This window comes from Augochlora pura, chromosome 7, assembly GCF_028453695.1.
Source record: "Augochlora pura isolate Apur16 chromosome 7, APUR_v2.2.1, whole genome shotgun sequence".
Classification (NCBI taxonomy): Eukaryota; Metazoa; Arthropoda; class Insecta; order Hymenoptera; family Halictidae; genus Augochlora; species Augochlora pura.
In genome coordinates, this window is record NC_135778.1 from 41,319,120 (window position 1) to 41,339,798 (window position 20,679).

The 20,679-nt window shown below is 33.8% G+C and overlaps 4 protein-coding genes across 6 annotated transcripts in view; 3 read left to right on the forward strand and 1 right to left on the reverse strand.

The window, feature by feature from the left end:
- The first annotated feature begins 384 nt into the window (after positions 1 to 384).
- Positions 385 to 1,604, forward strand: LOC144472160 (uncharacterized). The gene is made up of 4 exons (XM_078184946.1): positions 385 to 444; positions 543 to 682; positions 1,044 to 1,230; positions 1,318 to 1,604. Exons 1-4 carry the CDS (start codon positions 385 to 387, stop codon positions 1,483 to 1,485), a joined length of 555 nt encoding a protein of 184 aa, XP_078041072.1. The 3' UTR covers positions 1,486 to 1,604.
- Positions 1,605 to 1,860: 256 nt separating this feature from the next.
- On the forward strand, positions 1,861 to 4,184 carry LOC144472156 (leucine-rich repeat-containing protein 9-like). The gene is made up of 5 exons (XM_078184942.1): positions 1,861 to 2,867; positions 2,943 to 3,098; positions 3,162 to 3,456; positions 3,529 to 3,722; positions 3,927 to 4,184. The coding sequence occupies exons 1-5, from the start codon at positions 1,950 to 1,952 to the stop codon at positions 4,071 to 4,073; spliced, it is 1,710 nt and encodes a 569-aa protein (XP_078041068.1). The 5' UTR covers positions 1,861 to 1,949; the 3' UTR covers positions 4,074 to 4,184.
- Positions 4,185 to 4,346: 162 nt separating this feature from the next.
- Mif2 (mitochondrial translation initiation factor 2) lies at positions 4,347 to 8,641 on the forward strand. 2 transcript variants are annotated; one of them, XR_013494394.1, is made up of 12 exons: positions 4,347 to 4,505; positions 4,760 to 4,865; positions 4,942 to 5,261; positions 5,330 to 5,490; positions 5,556 to 5,782; positions 5,858 to 6,128; positions 6,213 to 6,466; positions 6,792 to 7,062; positions 7,407 to 7,571; positions 7,663 to 7,803; positions 8,014 to 8,122; positions 8,469 to 8,589. XR_013494394.1 is itself a non-coding variant. In XM_078184941.1 (11 exons), exons 1-11 carry the CDS (start codon positions 4,468 to 4,470, stop codon positions 8,639 to 8,641), a joined length of 2,127 nt encoding a protein of 708 aa, XP_078041067.1. In that variant the 5' UTR covers positions 4,347 to 4,467. The 2 variants fall into 2 exon arrangements, 1 of the variants encoding a protein (XP_078041067.1); XM_078184941.1 differs by lacking the exon at positions 8,014 to 8,122 and having other exon boundaries at positions 8,469 to 8,641.
- Positions 8,642 to 8,699: 58 nt separating this feature from the next.
- The window catches only part of LOC144472158 (uncharacterized), a 29,563-nt gene continuing 17,583 nt past the window's right edge, over positions 8,700 to 20,679 (reverse strand). For both annotated transcript variants that reach the window (XM_078184945.1, XM_078184944.1), the window contains 5 exons: positions 17,166 to 17,281; positions 11,477 to 11,592; positions 10,838 to 10,982; positions 9,804 to 9,986; positions 8,700 to 9,425 (listed from right to left, as the gene is read on the reverse strand). In XM_078184945.1, coding sequence (XP_078041071.1) covers positions 9,072 to 9,425; positions 9,804 to 9,986; positions 10,838 to 10,982; positions 11,477 to 11,592; positions 17,166 to 17,281 — 914 coding nt within the window. In that variant the 3' untranslated portion in view covers positions 8,700 to 9,071. The remainder of the gene's footprint in view (positions 9,426 to 9,803; positions 9,987 to 10,837; positions 10,983 to 11,476; positions 11,593 to 17,165; positions 17,282 to 20,679) is intronic.

The following is a 20,679-nucleotide window of genomic DNA, read 5'->3' on the forward strand; positions in this document are numbered from 1 at the left end:
TCAATTTTTCAAGTCTTTAATTCATTATTATTGCTACATGTTTACAATAATATTTATTCTTTACCAAAATAATAGTTTTTACTTTTAGAAAACAAATTACATACCATAATGTGTTGTTTCATAAACAATTAAGCGAATACTTGAAATCACTTAAAGATTATTATAAAGAGTATAAGAAAGCAATGCTTTATTTTAAGAATCGATTGTATGCAATTAAAGTAATAGAGGTATGCCATCAAGTTACAAGTATCAACAGTATATTCGACAATTTTGCGGTCCACAATTAGCGGTATTTTCGTTGATTATGATACATCTTTCACATAGCATGAACAATATTGCTTAAACGGGAAAACGCACGATGAATCACTGAATTTAACATTACAAATGGAATTAAGTAAACAAAGATTTATAGGAAAGAAAAACATAACGATAATACAGTCTAAAGTAAAATAACTGCTTTTTAATTTATACGTACAAAGCAAGTTATCATAATATTTCTGTAAAATATTTCATATTTATAATAATTATTGCTTACTTGTCAGATTTTACAGCAACAATTAGTATATAATATAAACTACTGTGGAAATATAAATTTTATTGAACATCGTCCAACTTCTAAAAATACAGTTACTCAATTATGTAAACAATTTTTAGAGGAATCGCTATGTACAGTCATAAAAAAGTATGTAAATATGTTAAGAAAAAATTATGAAATATACTTATGAACAAAATTAAGAGATCATAACATTTTAATCAAAAAATTGTCAATGTTTCGACTGCTGTATCTTTGTTAAAGAAATCGAAGAAGGATAAATCTTCGTTCATTTTATCCTTGTAGTACCGACGGTTAAACCATGTATAAAAACATTTCGAACTAAAATCTTTCTATCCTTATTATTATTATTATTATTATTGTTATTATTATTTTCATACTTCACATTTTCATTTCACAAATATTGGCAATTTACCGATCGAAACTTTGTGACCCTCAATTTTGCTCATGTATATAAAAATAGAAATTACATAATTCATTTTAATTGCAGCGACGTAGGTATCACTGGTCTGATATTATACAAAGTTACTGAAGTAAATAACAAAAGAATTGATCTATTGATTAATAATGCGCAATCAAACGAGTGTAACCCGGTCTTGAAAATTTTAACTACTCCTGGGGTAACAGATATTCAAACATGGCCTTTCAACTTCTTCAAAATTGGTTTACTTAACAGTGTACTACATACATATAATATGTGCATGTTTGAGAAATACACATAATAGTAACTCCAACATTTATTTATGGACCTTCCCAATTTATAGGAAGAATTAACAGTGACAAATTGTTTGGCAGTAGCCGATTCCGAATGGTTAAGTAAAATATCAATATCAAGAGAACATGGTGATAAACTGAATATACATAATAATATTGAAAGACGACGTGTTTGTGTAGTTATACAAACACCTAATTTAAACTATTGTGAAAAGTAATAATACAAATCTTTATTGTATTACTTATAATTTTACATGACACGTCTTTGTACAGAACATATGATGCTAACGATTGCCTACACATAAAACACGGAAATTATTGGAACAATGCAAACGAAACGTGCCAAAAATTTACTTTGACAAATGCAAATGTTAAGAATCCCATATTTGTAGTAGAGTATGAATATATATTACACGAATTAACAAATGTAATCAGCTCTTTAAGAATAACATTTTTTTATTTTACTAATAATATTATTTATAATAAAAGTTTTTCAAATTTCTAGGAAAAGAAATATAAAAAGTGTGTTACTCCATGTACACTGGACAACACTGTGTGTATTTGTTTATCCAACTCCAATATTATAAAATGTATTAACTCTGATGCAACTTTGAAAGCATACAATCTTGTAGAAATATGCCTTTCAGGACAATGTATAAATTCCATAAGTGAAGATTTGGATATGCCCAACATAAGAATATGTGACATTTCTTTCAATTGTCTTCAAGAATTTCCTAATGCAAACTTCATGAAAAATCTGAAAATATTGAATATTAGTTTTAATAATATACAATCTATACGTATCAAACAAGTTTTACACGAACTGGAAGAACTGAATGTATCTTGGAACTGTGTATCACAGTGCCTTGCAAATATTGAAACTTTTACAATTTATACACCCAACATGCTTAAATTAATCATATGTAACAATCCTTTCGAAGATGTTGATCCAGAACTTGTGGAGTATGTTCTGTACACATATGTACCAAACCTACGCTTTGTTAATAATAGTACACGTACTGATATTCACTCACCTCAAAATTATTATCCGTGTGCAATTAATATGTGCAGAGTGAGACAACGCGATAAATTAATTTATTTTGAGGATAATATAAAGGAGAGTGAAGGAAGTAATGATTCATTGCTAACAAAAAAATATGTGACATCTGCAAAGTCTATCCATATAACACAAAATTCGTTTAAGGTGTTAAATATTTTGGAAAAGGCTATCAAAATTCAAGAATTGTGTGCCATGCATTGTTCGTTAACTATGTTTTATACTAAAATGCCTTTAAAACATTTGACTAAATTAAATCTTGGAAGTAATTTCATTTCAATTATGAATGAATTTTCTCAAGAAAATTTTCCATCGTTAAAATATCTTGATTTGACAAATAATTTAATAACAAGCTTGGAACCAATGGGTTCATTCTTTACTCTACAGGAATTTTATTGCAGCAATAATAAAATAAGAAACCTACTACAAATAGATAATGTTAAAACTTGGCATATGCTGCGTGTTATAGATCTTTCCAATAATCCAATACATAAAGAAGCATTGTATAAAAAATTCATTATATGCCATTTAAATAATATCAAAGTAGGTAAAAATCATTAAATGTTCTTTAAATTACAATTTTCAAATGTTTTTTAAAAGACATGATTTTGTCGGTAGTATATATCTGGAGAATGTATCAAACATTCTGACATAACCGAAGCGAGATACATTTTTGAAAGTAAATTAGACAACTATGTCTTGCATACAATATATAAAATAGATCAATTGGCAACTATTACACAACTAAGTATAACAAATTGTGCTTTGTCAAAGGTATGTAGTTTGCTATATCACAAAATTGAGTGTTCTTTTTTACTAAATCTTGAATAATTCTAGGTTGATCTCTCTGCTGACTTGTTACCACAATTAGAAAGTTTGGACTTAAGTAAAAATCAGATAACATTTTTCTGGGGTCTTCATTCGTTTCAATATTTACATACATTATGCTTAAGTTATAATTGTCTTGAAACATTCGATAGTAACGATCACGGAAAAAATCAATGCATATATCCAAAATTGTGCACACTATTGTTAGATCATAATTCTATTAAATCAATAATGAACATAAGCCAACAATTACCAGTAATTAAACATTTATTTTTAAATAACAATTATCTACAAAGTATTAATGGTAATATTTTATTTACGAATGAATATTGAAATTTTTACAATTTATTACTCATTTTTATTATAAATTTTACAGATATATGTCATTGTTCAAGTTTAGAGTCTTTAATTTTGGATCATAATGAAATTGTAACATTCACCTTAGAAGATTTTACTGAAAACAATAATCTAAAATTTCTATCATTTGAGAACAATAAAATTAAATCATTGAAATTTATAAAACGATTACAAAATTTGGAAAAATTTTATGCTGCAAATAACTCTTTGATGGTAAGCTTCTGTTTGAAAAGAAAAAAAAATATATTATATATATATGTATATTAATTAAATATACATATGTATATTAATTAAATATACATATGTATATTAATTAAATATACATATGTATATTAATAATAAAATATATATTATATATATATGTATGTATATATAAACGTATTGTAATATTTCTATTGAACTAATTTTTCGTTATAGGATGGTGATGAATTGGAACATTTATTCTTATTGGAAAATTTAGTGGAATTAACGTTTGAAGGAAATCATTTACTCACAGAAATAACCAATGATAATACGATTTTTCAAAACTTTGAGTTAACAATTCCAGAAATTGTTGGAAATTAATATTGAATTTCAATTATTTATTTTGTATTCAAATCTTCCACAATATAGTTTAAAGAAAAATGGATACATGTTACTTTTTAATAATGTTACGATAGCAACAATTTTTAAAAAAATTGTTACTTACAAATGGATGATTTATATAAACTGTATGCATGTGTTGTATAGAGTCCTGGTCCTAATAAAGTCTGTACTGTCCGCTTCTTTTTCTCTTTTCGGATAGTTTACGTAAAGTTGGATTTATTGGATGCGCGGTGGTATTGTGTGGACGTGGGGATGAAAAAGCGCACCGTGTACGGTCATGCACGTGTGGCTAGACTTGGCTACACTGGACTAAACTAGAGTACAGAACACAGTAGCTTTAGTGTGCTTGTAGAAACGCACAAATGGAGCAAACATGCCAGTTTCTATGACACGATCGTATTCTCGATTTATGTAAGTTTAGTTACGAATAGCAAACTATGTTTCTGTGTACATTGATTGGACTTTAATAATTGTATCCTTGCATAAACGTAACCTAGATGTGTAAATGAATTCAATTCATTCCAAGTTCTCGTTTCAAAAATTAACTTACAAGTCCAATAAACATGACCGAATCATGTTTTCCCTGAACAAGTAGTTTTTCGAAATAATTTACAGATGACGTAGTCATCATAATTGATTTTAACTTTTATGTAATCTTTTTGTAGCTCAGTGAGACAGTTGATAAAGTTATGGCAGGAATCGTATGTTGCACACAAATGTTATCATAGTACACCAAACTATTATAAACAAAGGCGGACTAAGGAACAGATGGTATAATTTTAATACATTTGTATGCTTATTATTTATTTGCCCGTATAATAATGAATTCAATATATCGAATTTTTAGAAATTGATACAAACGTATAAAGATGGAACTGTGGATGAAAATGTACATCAACCTTTGTTAAAGAAAACTGTTCCTATAGTAGAAGTATGGAAAAATATGACAGTAAGAGAACTGGCAAATTCTTCCAAACGTGACATTGAACAGATAATGAATGTTCTTAATATGATGAATGTTGGGACGTACAATAATCCTGATAGTGTTTTAGTAAACTTTAGTTTAATATGTGACGTTGTAAAGAAGATTGGTTGTAAAACTAAAAATGTTCCACCACCAAACATACAAGTTGTAGAAGAAATAAAATATAAGGACATTGTTAAAAGGTAATGTAATATTAACACTTTCATGTTATTAAAATTATTTCTTTATCACATTACTAAATTTTGCATAGTCCTCCAGCTGATGAATCTGTATTGGTAAAACGACATCCTGTCGTAACAATCATGGGACATGTTGACCATGGTAAAACTACTTTATTAGATTCTTTGCGTAATACATCAGTTGTAGATAGAGAATTTGGTGGAATTACACAACATATAGGTGCTTTTGATGGTAAGTGTAATATAATTGTGAAATTAAAGATATGGGTATTAAAAATTAAATATTACATATTCTAGTAACACTGAAATCTGGAGAACGAGTAACATTTTTAGATACTCCTGGTCATGCCGCTTTTACTGCTATGAGATACAGAGGTGCTCATGCAACAGATATTGTTGTATTAGTAGTAGCAGCTGATGATGGAGTGAAGGAACAAACATTGCAAAGTATAGAAATGGCAAAAGAAGCTAACGTTCCAATTATTGTAGCTATCAACAAAATTGATAAGCCTAACGCTGACATTGTAATTGCATTTGATATGTATATTAAAGATAAGAAATAAGATTCATAAATATTATATTAGCCATTCTCGTTTCAGAAACGAACGCAACAGATGCTCCAAGAGCATGACATTGTAGTAGAAGATCTTGGTGGAGACGTGCAATGTATTAATATATCGGCTCTAAAGCGCATTAATTTACATCTTTTGGCAGAAGCTATAGTTTTACAAGCTGAATTAATGGATTTAAAGGGAGACCCTGCTGGGTTAGTAGAGGGCATTACTATTGAGTGTACTAATCACGCAGGTCGTGGAAAATTAGTAACAGCATTAATTACACGCGGAACTTTAAAGAAGGGTTCTTTGTTAGGTGAAAACAATTGTATTATCTTATATAAGATTTATTTTTGTGATTTGTCATCTAAATTTTAATTGATTTTATTTGCTTTAACAGTATCAGGATTAGCGTGGGCTAAGGTAAGAGGCATGTTTAATGAACTTGGTCGTCCAGTTGTAGAAGCCAAACTTTCGGAAGCGGTACAAATTATTGGTTGGAGAGAATTACCTCCAGTTGGAGCTGAAATATTAGAAGCGAGAGATGAAAAATTGTTAAATTCCGCTTTAAGATATAGAGAATCTGTATACAACAAAACTGTTGCAATGCAGCATCAGGAAGCTGCTAACAAAAAATACGAAGAACATCTCTTGGTAATATAATCAAAGTATACAATATATTTTACGGGTCTATGCGTCTATTTAATTATTAGATCAGTCATATTTCCCTGTTCTCTTGAAAACAAATAGTGTAGTGGACTATTCTTTTTTTATAACTGCAATACCTTCATATACAACAACAAATTTTTGAAAATTCACATAATATTGGATGCTTCAGGGTTTCCCGTTAGAAACTATGGTAGCTCAAGCTGCTTAATTAAGAAATACATAAGTAGATAAACAATACTTTTGAAAACTAACAAAACTTTTCGAGATGCATTGTTTTTAAAGATTACTTATACTTAATTCACGATAACAGGAATATAAACGTCTATTGCATGAAAAGTTGGAGCTTGCAAAGTTACGTCCTAAATATAGAACAATGAGGACGTGTAAACCTTTGGTAAGCAAGGAGACGGAACAGTTAGAATTTAATTTCATCATAAAAGGTGACGTGGCTGGCAGTGTTGAAGCAATTTTAAATATTTTTGATACCTACGCAGAAGATAATTTGTGTAAATTAAATATTGTTCATTATGGCGTGGGGTCTGTTACCGAGTCCGATATAGAATTTGCAGAAACTTTCAATGGTAAAATACTATTTTACAAAAATATAGATTATTTCCGATGTTAGTACAATCAAATAGGTTTCACGTGCGAATACAGATATAGTATAGAAATTAACATAAACATGAAAATTTCTGGTTATTTTTTTTTATGTTATTTGTATTATATTTCTGGTTATTATTATTTATTTCTATTTACGTTAATTTTTATAAATACTAGCAGTAAAGTAATATTTTGTATTCGTATAAATTAATACAAGATCGATAATTAAGAAGTTAATTTCTTTTTTTGAATGTACTACTTAATCTGAAATATTCTTATATCGTACAATGCAATAAGTTGTTTTATACAATTTGTATATTTTCAGCAATTATTTATCGTTTCAATGTGGGTGTATCTCGTACAATTGAAGAGCAAGCAGGAAAAATGGGTATACAAATTCGAAACTATAATGTGATATATAAGCTTGTGGATAATGTGAAAGAAGAAATTAATAATAAATTACCTGCAATCGACGTTGAAAAAAAATTAGGTATCGATAGTGCATCTCTGTAGACAAAATAATTAAATATTATCTCTTTGCAAAATATTATTTCTAATTTTTCTTTTACTGAATACAACAGGTGAAGCAAATGTACTGCAACAATTCCAAATTAATGATAAAAGGAAAAAAGTAAATGTTGCTGGCTGTCGTTGTACAAAAGGCGTTCTCGAAAAATCTGCAATGTTCCATGTAATTAGGAATGATGAAATTATTTATACAGGTAAGTAAATTATAGTAACATTCCAGTTATTTAACTATGAATTTTGATGCAATCAAACTGAAACTGAAGATCTAAGATTCAATTTTTAACATGATTTTTTAAAATTCAGTTTGAATTTTTCTATATGAACAACTCGCATATAAATAACTTAAAATACAAAATGTAAAATACAAAGATTTCTTAATTTTGGACTTATACCTAAGTTTGCAGGAATACGGAATACAAATTAATTAAAATTGACCGTTTGCGGACGAGAGACGATTCTCGGTCGCCACGACGTTTCGCGCGAAAGGACGTGTGGCGACAGTCGGTGTTTATGGTAAGATAATTTCTATATAAATGATATTTGTATTATATACAAATTAAGATAATTTGCATATAAGACACACGATACATCTGCAAAAATCGCCTCGCCAAGCTACTTCGCCCAGCCGATAATGTCGTCGTCCGCAAAGGGTTAATATCCAAATAGTGTACTACTAATTCAGTTAGGGAATTTATGCTGAAATTCTTGTTTTTGTTATTTTATTTTAAATAAGACAGTCTCTTTTGTTGTTTCAACTTTATTTTCCTCTCCTCTTGATTACTCAATGAACATTAAAATAATACTTGTATAGTGTATGCGTATCAGTCAAGGATCAAATATGTGAATACTTTTCTCGCAGGAAAAATGGTGTCAATGAGACACTTGAAAGACGAGGTGTCGAAAATAGAAAGTAACGTCGAATGCGGTGTTAGATTGGAAGATCCAACTATAATATTCCAACCTGGGGATACTCTAGTCTGTTTCGTACTGCAAAAAATGCCTCAAACGCTCAGCTGGGATCCCGGTTTCTAAGCTGATAGTTTTATACCCATTTGATTATACAGACAATATTTGTTAAATATAAAATAGAAAAAAAATTACGTCTATCTTTTCTTTATCCTTGGGAAATCTAAATCATTACTCGTATAAAATGCTCTTTTTTACAAACTGTAAGTACAAATTTCTTTATTATTGCCATGTGATGCAACATGTCGTAGTTTCTTACAAGTTACCAACGGAATTCTGACACACGTTTGAAACGGAGTGGCTTGTCGTTTTTCGATTAAATAAGCCAATAATAACTTTCTCTGTCTGTCTTCGATTTAGCTGTGAGGCGGATATTTTTAAATCGAATAAGTCTACCCTGTCGCATCGTTTTTAATGATTCTCAATGGTCAACGATAATGTTATTAAAATTATTTATGCTCGGAGGGTGTGTCATTGCATGTATTCATCAGTATCGTTAAGAGGCATAAGTTTCTCGAAGTCTACGTTGCAGATGATGATATGCTGTCATTACTCCGCGTTTTTTTTTTTGCAAACGACATGGCGCTGTTTCTTGATTAGGTATCGCGATTTTGGTATCCAAAGGTTCGACGAGTGTATTGTCATCCGGATGCACAAAGAAGGCAATGGAATGACGACCGCGTCCACAGTGTTCTGGCACAACGACGCGATGTCTCAATGCTGGAAGTTGATTGTTGGTCCAGTTTGCCAGTATGTCACCGGTATTGACTAAAATGGCGCCTGGAAGATGTCCAACGCGTGCCCAACGTTCCCCGTGTGGTGTTTGTATTTCCAAACCTCCCTCGCAGTCCTGTAAATAATTTCAAAATATTAGTAGATATTCTGTTGGTTCACATTGAGAACATATCATGTAAAATTAAATTGAATTTTTAAGTATATTTGAATACATCTGATCTTTTAAATGTTTAAGTTGATAACACATTTTACGATATTTTCAACAACTTGTGATTAATTTGATTGTTATTTTAAATATTTGTTGGACACCAAATAATAATGATCCGATGACTCGATAAGGATACATAATTAAATTATTTAAAAAAATTATCTATATACCTTAATTTGTTTCGAGATATAACAAATTCAATATTTCTAGTTATTGTGTCTACATATAGAATAAGATACATGCAGGGAAACTAGGTTTACATGAAGTTTGAAAATATGTTGGTACCTGAGCTATTAGGGTGAGAGTTCCATAGTCGCAATGGGCGCCGCAACGAGCCAGTCCTGGCGCCGGTGCACCAAGGGGTGGGTAGTAAAGTAGACGAAGCATGGATTCGTTGCCAGATTCCAGCATTCGCGAATGCTTCGAGAGCAGGAAGTCAGGTGATTGCTCTAGGCCCACGGCCAGAGCCTACAAAGGCATACATCACATACATTGGCCCTTATTTTTACTTTATAGTACCTAATGGCGGCTGTAAAGTAACCGAAGAAACCAATCGCGTTAGTTCATTTGCCAGACAGATTGGTTTACAGGGTTACTTACAGTTAGGGTGGCCTGCCTGATTAAAACAATGCTTCTAAAGTTTTGAGGAAGAGGAGTGCAGTTGTAAAAATTGTTACACTTAAATAGTGCCTTGAACTATTAAAACGAGGCTTGCGCACCTTATAAACTGATAGAAACTTATTGCCAAATACGATCGAGTCGCTGAACTCATTCCTCTCAAGAATTTTACTGTGGTTACATTACAGTAAAGTGTAATTACAGAGTTTATCATGATGTTCGACTATCTAGATTCTGATAATTAATTTAGGTCTGTACAATAACTAACGAGAAGATTCATAGATAATATCGTAAACGTAATATCACAAACACAGTAATATTTTTGTGAGAAAGGTCCGCCGCCAACTCGGGTGTTGAAGCGTAGAGAGTCAAGGTACCGTATAAAAATCATCCAATCTACACGATCTCGTATTTTCAGTAGCAGCTGTATGCATCTAATAAATTTCGTACATTCGAGACATTGATTGAAACTGGTTTCTGAACTCTTTTTGATCGAAGGGATCCAATAGCTCGACACAAAATTATTTGATTAATTAATTAAAATATTTATGCAGGACGAGGCAGTTCAAAAGACAGAAGAATAATAAACTGTAAGTTTACTGTCAACTCTCGATTGTATCTTTCTTTCAAGCGTTATAAGGTATTCGGCGAATGATCGATTTCCCGCCATACGAATAATTATTAAAAGTCAAAGTTATTACAGTCAAGAGCATGGCGGAAAGTTGTTTGAAATCTCGTGTGAGATCGTCGACGGCTAGTTTGAAGCTGGGCACTTCTGCATCGGGTAAAGGTCCTCCACTTCCGGTAACGTTGAAAGCATGTCGGGCTTCTTTCTCGTCAGTGTATCTGAAAACAATTAAATAATCGTTAATATGGATCATATTTCAAGAGCTCATCGAATTGAACATTTTCATTTATCAATGTATCTTTACACGGTGAAGCGACTTGGTCAAACATCTTCGAAACAACTTGGAATTAATCAGATTTTTCTAGATGATGCATCGAGGATATACGAAGGTCAACTGAATTTTTTTTATTCATTCTCTCCATAAAGATACTAAGGGATTTAATCGCGAATAATCATTGGTTTTAATGCATAGTGTTTGGTTCTCATCCATCTCAAGTTGATGATATAACCCCTCTAAAACCCTCTAAAACAATTTCGTTTGAAATTTACTCGAACACATAAAATTAAGAAACCCTGCATCATTCTAATCAACGTTTCTAAATAATAACTAAACAATAAGATATATTTGATGACTATTATTCCATCAACGACTTTCAAAGGAAATTATATAAAATCGGTAGCAATCAGTGAATTATACGATGATTAAAATTACGTGGATGGTCCAGGTTTGATGTAACCGTGATTGCAGGGCGAGTTTCGTTCGTATTTGGCACGCGTCTCCTCTGGTATTTCGCAGAACGCGTCGAGGGCTCTGTAAGCAGCCTTCAGCTGTAAACAAAGAAATCTCTATTGTACAATAGCATTGTTAACAACAATGCTTGTTACTCTAATAATTATATTGGTCGGTGAATCTAGAAATAGTTGTTACGGATATTTCCTTTGAAGACTAGACAAACGTGAATCGATGTCGCACAAGACACTATTAGAAGAATTTAACAATTTGATAATATTACTTATAACCCATTAAAATTAATCGAAACAGTAATAAATGTTTCCGCAGTTACTGCATTTGCAATCGATGTGTACAAAAGTTTAAACAGCTCCGCCATGATAGATCGATGTGTAACAAGTTGATGCCTTAAAAATTAAAAACTTTTTGTAAATAAGTGGTTAACAAAATTCTATACGCTGGAGAAAAAATGTTTGAACTCTGAAAAATCTTGAGTACTTTCACATCTGACTCTTATCTTTCCGAGATACTTTCCAACATTATTTATTTATTTTCGAGTATGAGATACATAGGTACCAGGCTTGCGGGAAAGTTTTCACTTGTACCACCGATTTTGAGGAATATTTATAGCTTCTGTCGTAACATTTCCTCCTCGTCGTACTCATTCTACTAAGAAGACAAGGAAGTTTGCATTTGGTTTTGCTTTACGAATAGAATATTCATAATTTTCTGATTATTGGAATGAATATTCGAATTAAGTAAACACAGATCACTTGAACGCGTAGTCTGTACAAAAAAAACATTAACTAATTAAACTATCCATTCGGTATTAGTAATATGTCACCTCGTCCAGGCAACGATCCTCAGGGTCGCCGCTAAGTAGTGATGTTTCGGGTTTATCATTGTGCAAGTTCATATGAATCTTGTTATCAGTTGTATGGAGAAATGACGCTTGATAAAAAAATGACTCGAATCGACGCGACATTGCCATCACAGAATGATGGAATTTGGACAGGGTACGATCGTCGCAATAATTGTCGATGCTGATGAAACAGCAGCCGATTCTGCATGGATGTTGGCTTTGATCTGTTACAGATTCTGCATTCTCATTCAATTTCACAATTATTTACAAACACCAAGGATTTGGCTTACGATGAGAATTTCACAAACATTTCGTAATGTGTGCTCATATTTTATGAGATCCTTTTTAATCTCAAACTTTACAACATTAAGAAATACAAAACAATTGAAATTGACAAAGTCTATGAATTATTGCACAGAGTTTCCATTGAATTTACAAACTTAAAATGAGTTGTTGTTTCACTGATTTTGGTAAAACCTTTCCTAAAGTATATGGATTTTCGGCAATACCCATTGTTAAACTGCGGATCCTTATGCAAAATAAAAGTCATCTTCATCGATTTTTTTCGTGTAATATGAAGTTAGAGATTTAGCCTTGTCATAGATTTTTGCAAGACAGTGAGATATTTACGTCAAATAAAGTGAAATTTTTCGTTAATTATTACCTTTCGAACTAATGGTGATCAAAGAATAGAGTATTTTATTTAAGAAAACAAAGTTGATCTTCAAATCTCCGAAATGCTCCCAGAAAATAACTAAATACATTACGTAAGGTACCCGTAAAAACCATGCAATTTTTGTATACAAAATTTTTTCATGCAACGCATACTTTAGAAGTTATAGAGGATCGAGAGTCGCACACATGTGTGTGTGTGTGTGTGTGTATGAGCGTGTATAAAACAAGGAACAAATTTAGGAAAAAATGCAGTGATATACACATCGTAAATAAGGATTTAATAATTTACCATCCATTAAAATTAAAGTCATAGAAACCATGAAAATGAAATGTATGTTCATAAATAATGAGTGTCGACAAGAACGGCAAAATATAGATCAGCCTATTTTTTTCCTTGGATTTATTAGAAAAAGGGTCATCAAAATGACTGATTTTTTCCGTTCGATTTCAACACTGTGATTTGTGAAGAAAAAGCAGTTCGCTGAGAGAATATGAATAATAATTTAACGAACATGCGGTTAATTCGCCGCGGACAGGTTTCGGTAAACGAGCAACAGGAAATAGTACGATCGACTCATTATCAGCTATAAAGACACGGTCATCCCTAATTTAGAGATATCGGTGCGTTATTCGTGAGAGAACGTAAGTCCGAAAGTAAGGGGATTCGAATTGATTCCATCCTGAATTTGAACGTATCTTACGCGCATCCGCAACCGAAGGACAGGTTCGACGAGTCGCGACGCGAAAAAAAGTGGAATCATTCCTGAGTAAGCAATCTGATTCGCGTCGGAAAAAACGATTTCCTATGAGGTAGATTCGCCACGAATGGGTAGAAGCTACGCAACCAGCCTACAGTTTCCTAGGAGAAATTGCTCGACCGCCTTCGACAAGCCTTCACCGCGACAGAGTGTAGTCTGACCAAGCAGTGTTCCACGGCCAAAACTCAATTTGTTAACGCTAACGCGCACGGGGTTGCGTATACGTGGACATTGCGAAAATTATTATCATAATTAATTTATCGTAAGACTTTTTTCTATATTACTAGGAAGGGAATATCAAGTGTAGGTGTACCCTCTAACGTGTAAACAAATAGATAGTATAGTATATTTCGATAGCTAGATAGATGGCAATCCAGTGGTAAGCGCCTTCCACATCTCGCATCCAATTTCAAAACAATCTACGATGTTTCAGGCATTTCAAACACTTCAGACGATTTAGAAAAAAAAAACGTTCCCAATAAAAGTTGTTCAGCATTGACTTTTTACAAATTAGAGTGTAACGACTTGCAAAAGAATTTCATGTTTAGCAACAAATTCTGATCACCTCGATTATTTAAACATTAATACGTACTTTTTACTCGATAACATTTTAGTTGGCATCGAGATGAATTGAACGCAACGTACTACTACGACAGAGTGTAACTTTGAACCTTGAAACAATGGTTAAAATAATTTTGATCGCGGTAAACGACTTCCCAGACTACTAGCGCGAGCTGCCTGGGGGTCCTCTCTTTCTCTCCGCGAGCCACTTTTAATTCGATTCGAGCCGAGATAATTAAAAGCGACGGTTCGTTTCAGCCAATTGACGCATTCAGCTGTACATACGTACATCTTTGATGAAGAATGTGACGTGACGTCAGCGCAGAGCGAACGTTTCGAGTCAGCCGTTTGGAAATTAAGCATTCCGTGGGGTTGTCCCCTTGCTCCCCCACCTTAACCCCCAACGAAGGTAACAGACGGCGTGCAGCTTGCGAAATAATACATGCCTTGGCTATTATCTGTGCCGTAACGGCGTGTGCCGACGATAGGTATGCCTCTTGCGCAATGTTTGATAAAGAATTACAATCGTACCGATGATAATTTTCCGGGTGATGCGGGGAATTACGCGGGCATTGTAGCTCGTGCCAGGTTTTTTCCGGAACATTGTCGTTGTACGCGTTCAGTTTCCTTAAATAAACTCGAGATTTCCATTTAATCTGTCGGATTATTTAACAAGGATGTACAAAAGACTATTCAATGTTGATTTAGAGAGAATTGTATATACGACTTCAATGTTCTATTTGGTCGATTAGAATGCGGATATTCCTACAAAATGACAATGTTGTGAATTGATTGCAAGCTACAGGAAATAAGCAAAAAATGTTCCTTTTTGAGTTTTAAAAATCTCTTTCTTCTCACAAATGCATAAAATCCGTAATCCAGTTGTGATTAGACCGCGAATCTTTACGCAATATACAAATTTTGTGCATCCACTACAAGCTGCAGCTAAATTGGATTTTCTTTCATTATTTCATATTAAAGATTGAAAGAATCGATGTATATCGATACATTACTTTTCAGCGTATTCAAATTACGCATCGTAAGATAAGAATTAAGGGACCCGCGTGAACTGCATCGTATACCATATGTACCTCCTTCGACGCTCGCGTGTTGCCTTTTATCGCGTACACAGTTCTGAAAAGAACGATATCATGGCTGCCCTAATATTCGTGTATGTACCTGGATTAAAAATGCAGATGGGCAAGCTACAATTATCAGCCACGATATAAACGGAACCAGAAAGCTTTCAGTTCCGAAAGAAACGTCTTGCTTACTTTTCCTGGAACATCGGTCATCGGATGCATCGTTGAATTCACATGCGCACGCAAACACGCACAGGCGTACGCGCGTGTACGCACAGAAACACGATAAACGATATTCAATAAGTGGATCGTACACGTGGTGTCGTAACCGTCGGACGAATTATCTCGTGGAAATGTGACGAACTGCCTACGATAACGTTTTCTTTCTCGACGGGAGGGTGGGGTGGGGTCTCGAGCGAAGTTGGCAAGGTCATCGCGAGATCCACACGTTTTATCGGCGAACCCTTGAAAACTGGTGTCACACGGGTGCCGCAACGTTAGCAGATTCATGCCGCGGAAACCTCGCGAACAATCGCGACCTTTTCTTTCGCGTTCCACCGGCGCGCTAACGCTTTTCTTCTCTTTATCTTTCTTTGCGCTTCGTTACCTTGACTCCTTATACTGGTTTCGTGCGCGGGACGGTAATTTTGTAACGCAGCCGAGGGCACGCGAGTTTTGTTACGAGCCGAGGTCGTCCTGGACGTAACACGATCGAACACACGATGTACTCCGATACCAAAACCTATTTGTGCTTGTTAAATGAGCCACTTTGAAAAGTATATCGCCCGTTATCTCGCCTTTTACCGTTTCCCTTCTAATACGGGCACCAAAAATCGCGGAGCCCGTGTTCAGCGTGTTTCAAATAAATATAGGATCGGAGTGAATGTGTTACGCGAATATCAAATAATCGTACATAATATGTCACGTATTTTCGACGACGATTACGATTCTGAGTCTCGCGTTGGGAAAAACAAATGAATTCTCTGTATTACATTACTCGAAGCTACGATTCACAGAGCAGAGTTGGACAAAAAGTAATTTGATTAATGATTAGCGATTGCGATTAACGAATAATTTATGTAATCAAAGAAAATGTAATCGTTGGTTATTATTAACAAAGTAATTTTTCTTTTAAATAATTATAACAGATTCCAACTAACGAAGTTAAATTCCTAACATCTTCTGATAATTCTGTTTTGTGTTCGACTCATTCTTTTCGACGATCCATTTCTGTCGCAAGTACAGAAAATCCATGGTACAGTAATAACTAAATAAAGTAAAATGTGAATATGTAAATTTTCCAGCCGGAAGTTGTCCTAAACCGTAAGGAAGCATTAAAACATACGATACAAAAGAAATTGTTGTAATAAATTTGATTTTCTCCATTCGTACGCTGTTTTGACATGATTTTTATAATACTTACATAGGTGCAGCAATTAATCCTCGACGCGAGGTCAGCATTAAATAAATAATTCAGAAATACTGACGAATTAAAATTAAAATTGAAATTATGATCAAAATTGGAAACTTTGAAACTGACCCAATAATTTTGCAATCTGCTCTTTACGCTTTGCGTTACCGTCGCGAGAGTATTATCGTATATTGTTTGTCGTTCAGTTTTCATATTGCTTTCCCCGCGGAATATAATCATGCGAGCAGCCAAGGACGCGCGATCCTCGGCTCCGTGTTCCATCCGACGATTATACGGAACGCGTATCGAAGGAAATGCGTACCTTGCATTCCGGAATGCCGTGGTTGACGAGCAAGGCCAGTCCTTTCTCGGACAGCGCCCTTACCAGCTTCGTAGCCACTTGTTTCACGACACCCTTTTGAGGACATCTCTCGGTGCCTGGAAGAGGAAAACGAAATTAGTGAGAGAGAAAATGGAAAGAAGTGGGAGGGGAGCGTCTCGTGAACCGGATCCCTGCCCACTCGTTTTCTACCTTCGCATCGCTGGAACCTGAATTCAAACGATTTCGTTTATGTATTTCTGTGACACGTCAAGCGTCGAAAATAACAACTTGAAGAATGTCTACGAAATCTAAGCAACTCGATCAATGAAACTGAAACTAGAAACTTCAAATTTATAATAGCGAATGGTAGTATAATTACTTTGCGTCCTAAACGTCCTGATAAAATATAGTTTGCTCTTACATATGTGTATACTACGATAAAAACAAGTTTTGAGAATTAGGAAAAAATTAGTATCACACATGTGTGTTTGACACGACCGATACGCAACGTGTTGCGGACGGTGAGGCGGCGCGGCGGTGGCGGGCCATTTCTCACAACTATGTACGTCGCGTTTAGCAGAAGCTAGACCGCGGATCTTAAAGCGTGTTTTCGAGAATTGTAAGATACAGAAATTAGATGGAATTAAACTTTTTCTTTTAATAATTTTGATAAGTTGAAAATAGTGCAAAGATATTATTGAATTTTTTTTTCATGTTTTTTCTTACGTCAGTTTTATATTTCAACTGCTCGTTTCTCATATAACCGTATAAAATACGCGGCCTATTTACGAACATTCTTAGTTTTGTTTATCGATTCCTAAAAACATGTTTTTGAAGATATTTCTTCTGAAAATATTCGTTCGTCCACCGAGTCTGAGTAATTAGACGACGATTTTTAAGAACTGAAAACAACACCAGCTTATTTCTTTTTCAAAGAGTTTGCTGTTCAACTATTGGTATAAAAATTCACATCGATTATTGATATCGAACTTTGTAGAATGCGACCATGACCAGTTATCATCAATGTTATACTATGAGGAAAATGTTGCGATTAATGCACTTGATGCGAATATTCGTAAATAATTTGCGAATTATCGATAAAGTTTGACAAGTTTTAAAATTGTGCTTAGATATGATATCACCATGATACTCTAAATAAGTATGACATCAATAAGCATGAAATGTACGGTCAGGATCAAATTGAGTGTCGAATCAATGTCGACATTACAACGAAAGGGGTTAAGGCGATATGCCATGCAGAAATGGAATGGCAAATGTGGAGTTGCTACCAACGAACTACTATTTACTGACGCAACGATTCTTTTCATTAGTGTAGAAAGAGTAAAACGAGAACGAGGATAACAGCGTACGAGCTCGTCTCTAAATGTTTCCAATCTTTCTCTGCGGACCTGTGACTTTATTCGCTGCTGTGAAATTATTGTCGCGACACCCTGTAGAATATTTTCTGATCGTCATGTCGTATCTACGACGACGCGTCTTTCTTAACGGCTTCACGACGCCCGGATAGTACGAAGTCTCTCTCTCTGTCTCTCCCCCCCCCCCCCCTCCCCGCATCCTCCTTCCCTCCCCCCTCACTCTCTCTCCTTCCTAAATATCGATTATTTCATTGAGGGAACAGCCATTCATTGATACGCTATCAAGTAGAGTCGGTCTTTGAGAAGATTCTCTTTTTTCGGTCGAAATCGTAGTCTGAAAAGAAAGCATCTTCTTTCTGTTCCGATCTTCTGTTTCCTTCAGCTTAGAGATAGTCAAATACTCGAAGCAAATAATACTTTAGAAAGCGTTTAAAATTCTCAAGGGAAAACCTCTGATCTTTCAATTCGTAGATCTTGACTGTAAAATTTTTTTATAAATTAACTTGTCCTTCAGCGTACATCTGCGAAACTGAATTCATAATGATAGCAAATTCAGCAATTATTTTTACATAAATAAGATAAAGATTCACGACGATGATGTCAATGCTTCCTGTTGAGAAACAAATACTCGAAAACATCCTTCTTGCAATGTTTTATCAGTTTGATATTTTTCATGAAGATAGTTTCGTTCGTTACATGACTTTATTGAAACTGCAAAATTAATCAACATTTTATGAGCAAATATTTCCATGCGTTATTTCACAAAGCTTAGAATTCAAGAAAGGTCTCTTTCTTGAACTAAAAGATTACTCATTGTAAAAATAAAACAGAAATGCTATTAAACTTTGTTAACTCATCATCTTGCAATTTAAAACTCCTGCACACAGCGCAGGTACATAGAAATCTCTAATCTTCCGATTATATTGCTATACAGAAATTGACGACGACTCGAAATATGAATTTTTGCTAAAACACTTTCGTAGTCTCTGATAATTATGCTTCAGAAATTACCTAATATTATAATCGAAAATATTAGTAATAACTTCCCAACTTAGAATATTAACCTTTTATACAACATTTTTAATAGAACATTTAATTATAATTACAATTTGAATATGCTAAGTAGAAATATTAAATTCTAATAGATTTTTAATAGAGAATTGAATTTTATGGAAATTTAGATTATAATTATTTTTAAATAGGGATAAAGTTCATTATAGTATAGTTTTTATTTACACTTAAATTACAAGGAATTTTTATTATAGATTCGAATTATAAAACATTTTTGATAAGAACATAAATTTTATTATATTTTTAATAGGGAAACTAAAAATTTGAAATTATAATAGACTTTCGATAAAATTAATTGACATTAAATGGAGGTAATATCTATGCTTCTCACTTGGCACAAAACGAAGGCAATTGTTCGGAGGTCACGAGGTTTCAGGGGTTCTTGTCTTTGAGGCGCTAATAAAGTACCGCCGAGTTTGTTAGTAATTTTTCGATGAAGCGCAGTTATTAATTTCCAGAGTGATGCGACGCGCCGTGTCGTGCTTCGTTTCGCCGCAGAAACCACTCGAGGTAGATGTGTTCAGGCAGTTGTACGGAATTATTTGCCAGCACGATTAATATGCTGCGTTTGTCGAACTTGTCGCGGCTGCGGAAGGTAGACGTTCTAACCTTATCGTTCAAGGATTCGATGAATCAAGGCGCATGCAAATTCGTCGTGGTCGTTATCCTCGGCGAGCACCATTAAAGATTAGACCTCTTCGCGAGCCGGTGTGACCTTATCGTCAAGACGCTCGAATAATAAATGCTTCGCGCCAAGAAACACACGTGCGGGAAACACGACTGGCAGAATACACAAAGATTTCATTGACACTCTTTGCAAACGAAATGAAAGTATCTTTCGATCGTCTTCTTTGATGTTTTGTTGAAACAGCAAGTTATTTATACTATGCGGTGTAATTGCATGCAATGGAACCCTTTTCGCATGATTCGTAATTAATTTCGTAAAATTCGTAATGAATTTCTAACATCACAACTACCGAAACATAAACGTGACTAATACAGGTTCTGCACTCAAAAATTACCATTTCAACCGCTAGTTTTCTAACAATGATCAAATTGAATTTACT

Excerpts from the sequence above, each read along its gene's own strand:
- LOC144472160 (XM_078184946.1), top strand. The coding sequence starts at position 385 with ATGGAATTAAGTAAACAAAGATTTATAGGAAAGAAAAACATAACGATA. Across the intron at positions 445-542 it reads TAACGATAATACAGTCTAAA|ATTTTACAGCAACAATTAGT; the intron begins GTAAAATAACTG and ends CTTACTTGTCAG. Across the intron at positions 683-1,043 it reads CTATGTACAGTCATAAAAAA|CGACGTAGGTATCACTGGTC; the intron begins GTATGTAAATAT and ends TTTTAATTGCAG.
- LOC144472156 (XM_078184942.1), top strand. The coding sequence starts at position 1,950 with ATGCCCAACATAAGAATATGTGACATTTCTTTCAATTGTCTTCAAGAA. Across the intron at positions 3,457-3,528 it reads TTATCTACAAAGTATTAATG|ATATATGTCATTGTTCAAGT; the intron begins GTAATATTTTAT and ends TAAATTTTACAG. Across the intron at positions 3,723-3,926 it reads CTGCAAATAACTCTTTGATG|GATGGTGATGAATTGGAACA; the intron begins GTAAGCTTCTGT and ends TTTTCGTTATAG.
- Mif2 (XM_078184941.1), top strand. The coding sequence starts at position 4,468 with ATGCCAGTTTCTATGACACGATCGTATTCTCGATTTAT. Across the intron at positions 7,063-7,406 it reads ATTTGCAGAAACTTTCAATG|CAATTATTTATCGTTTCAAT; the intron begins GTAAAATACTAT and ends GTATATTTTCAG. Across the intron at positions 7,804-8,468 it reads TGATGAAATTATTTATACAG|GAAAAATGGTGTCAATGAGA; the intron begins GTAAGTAAATTA and ends CTTTTCTCGCAG.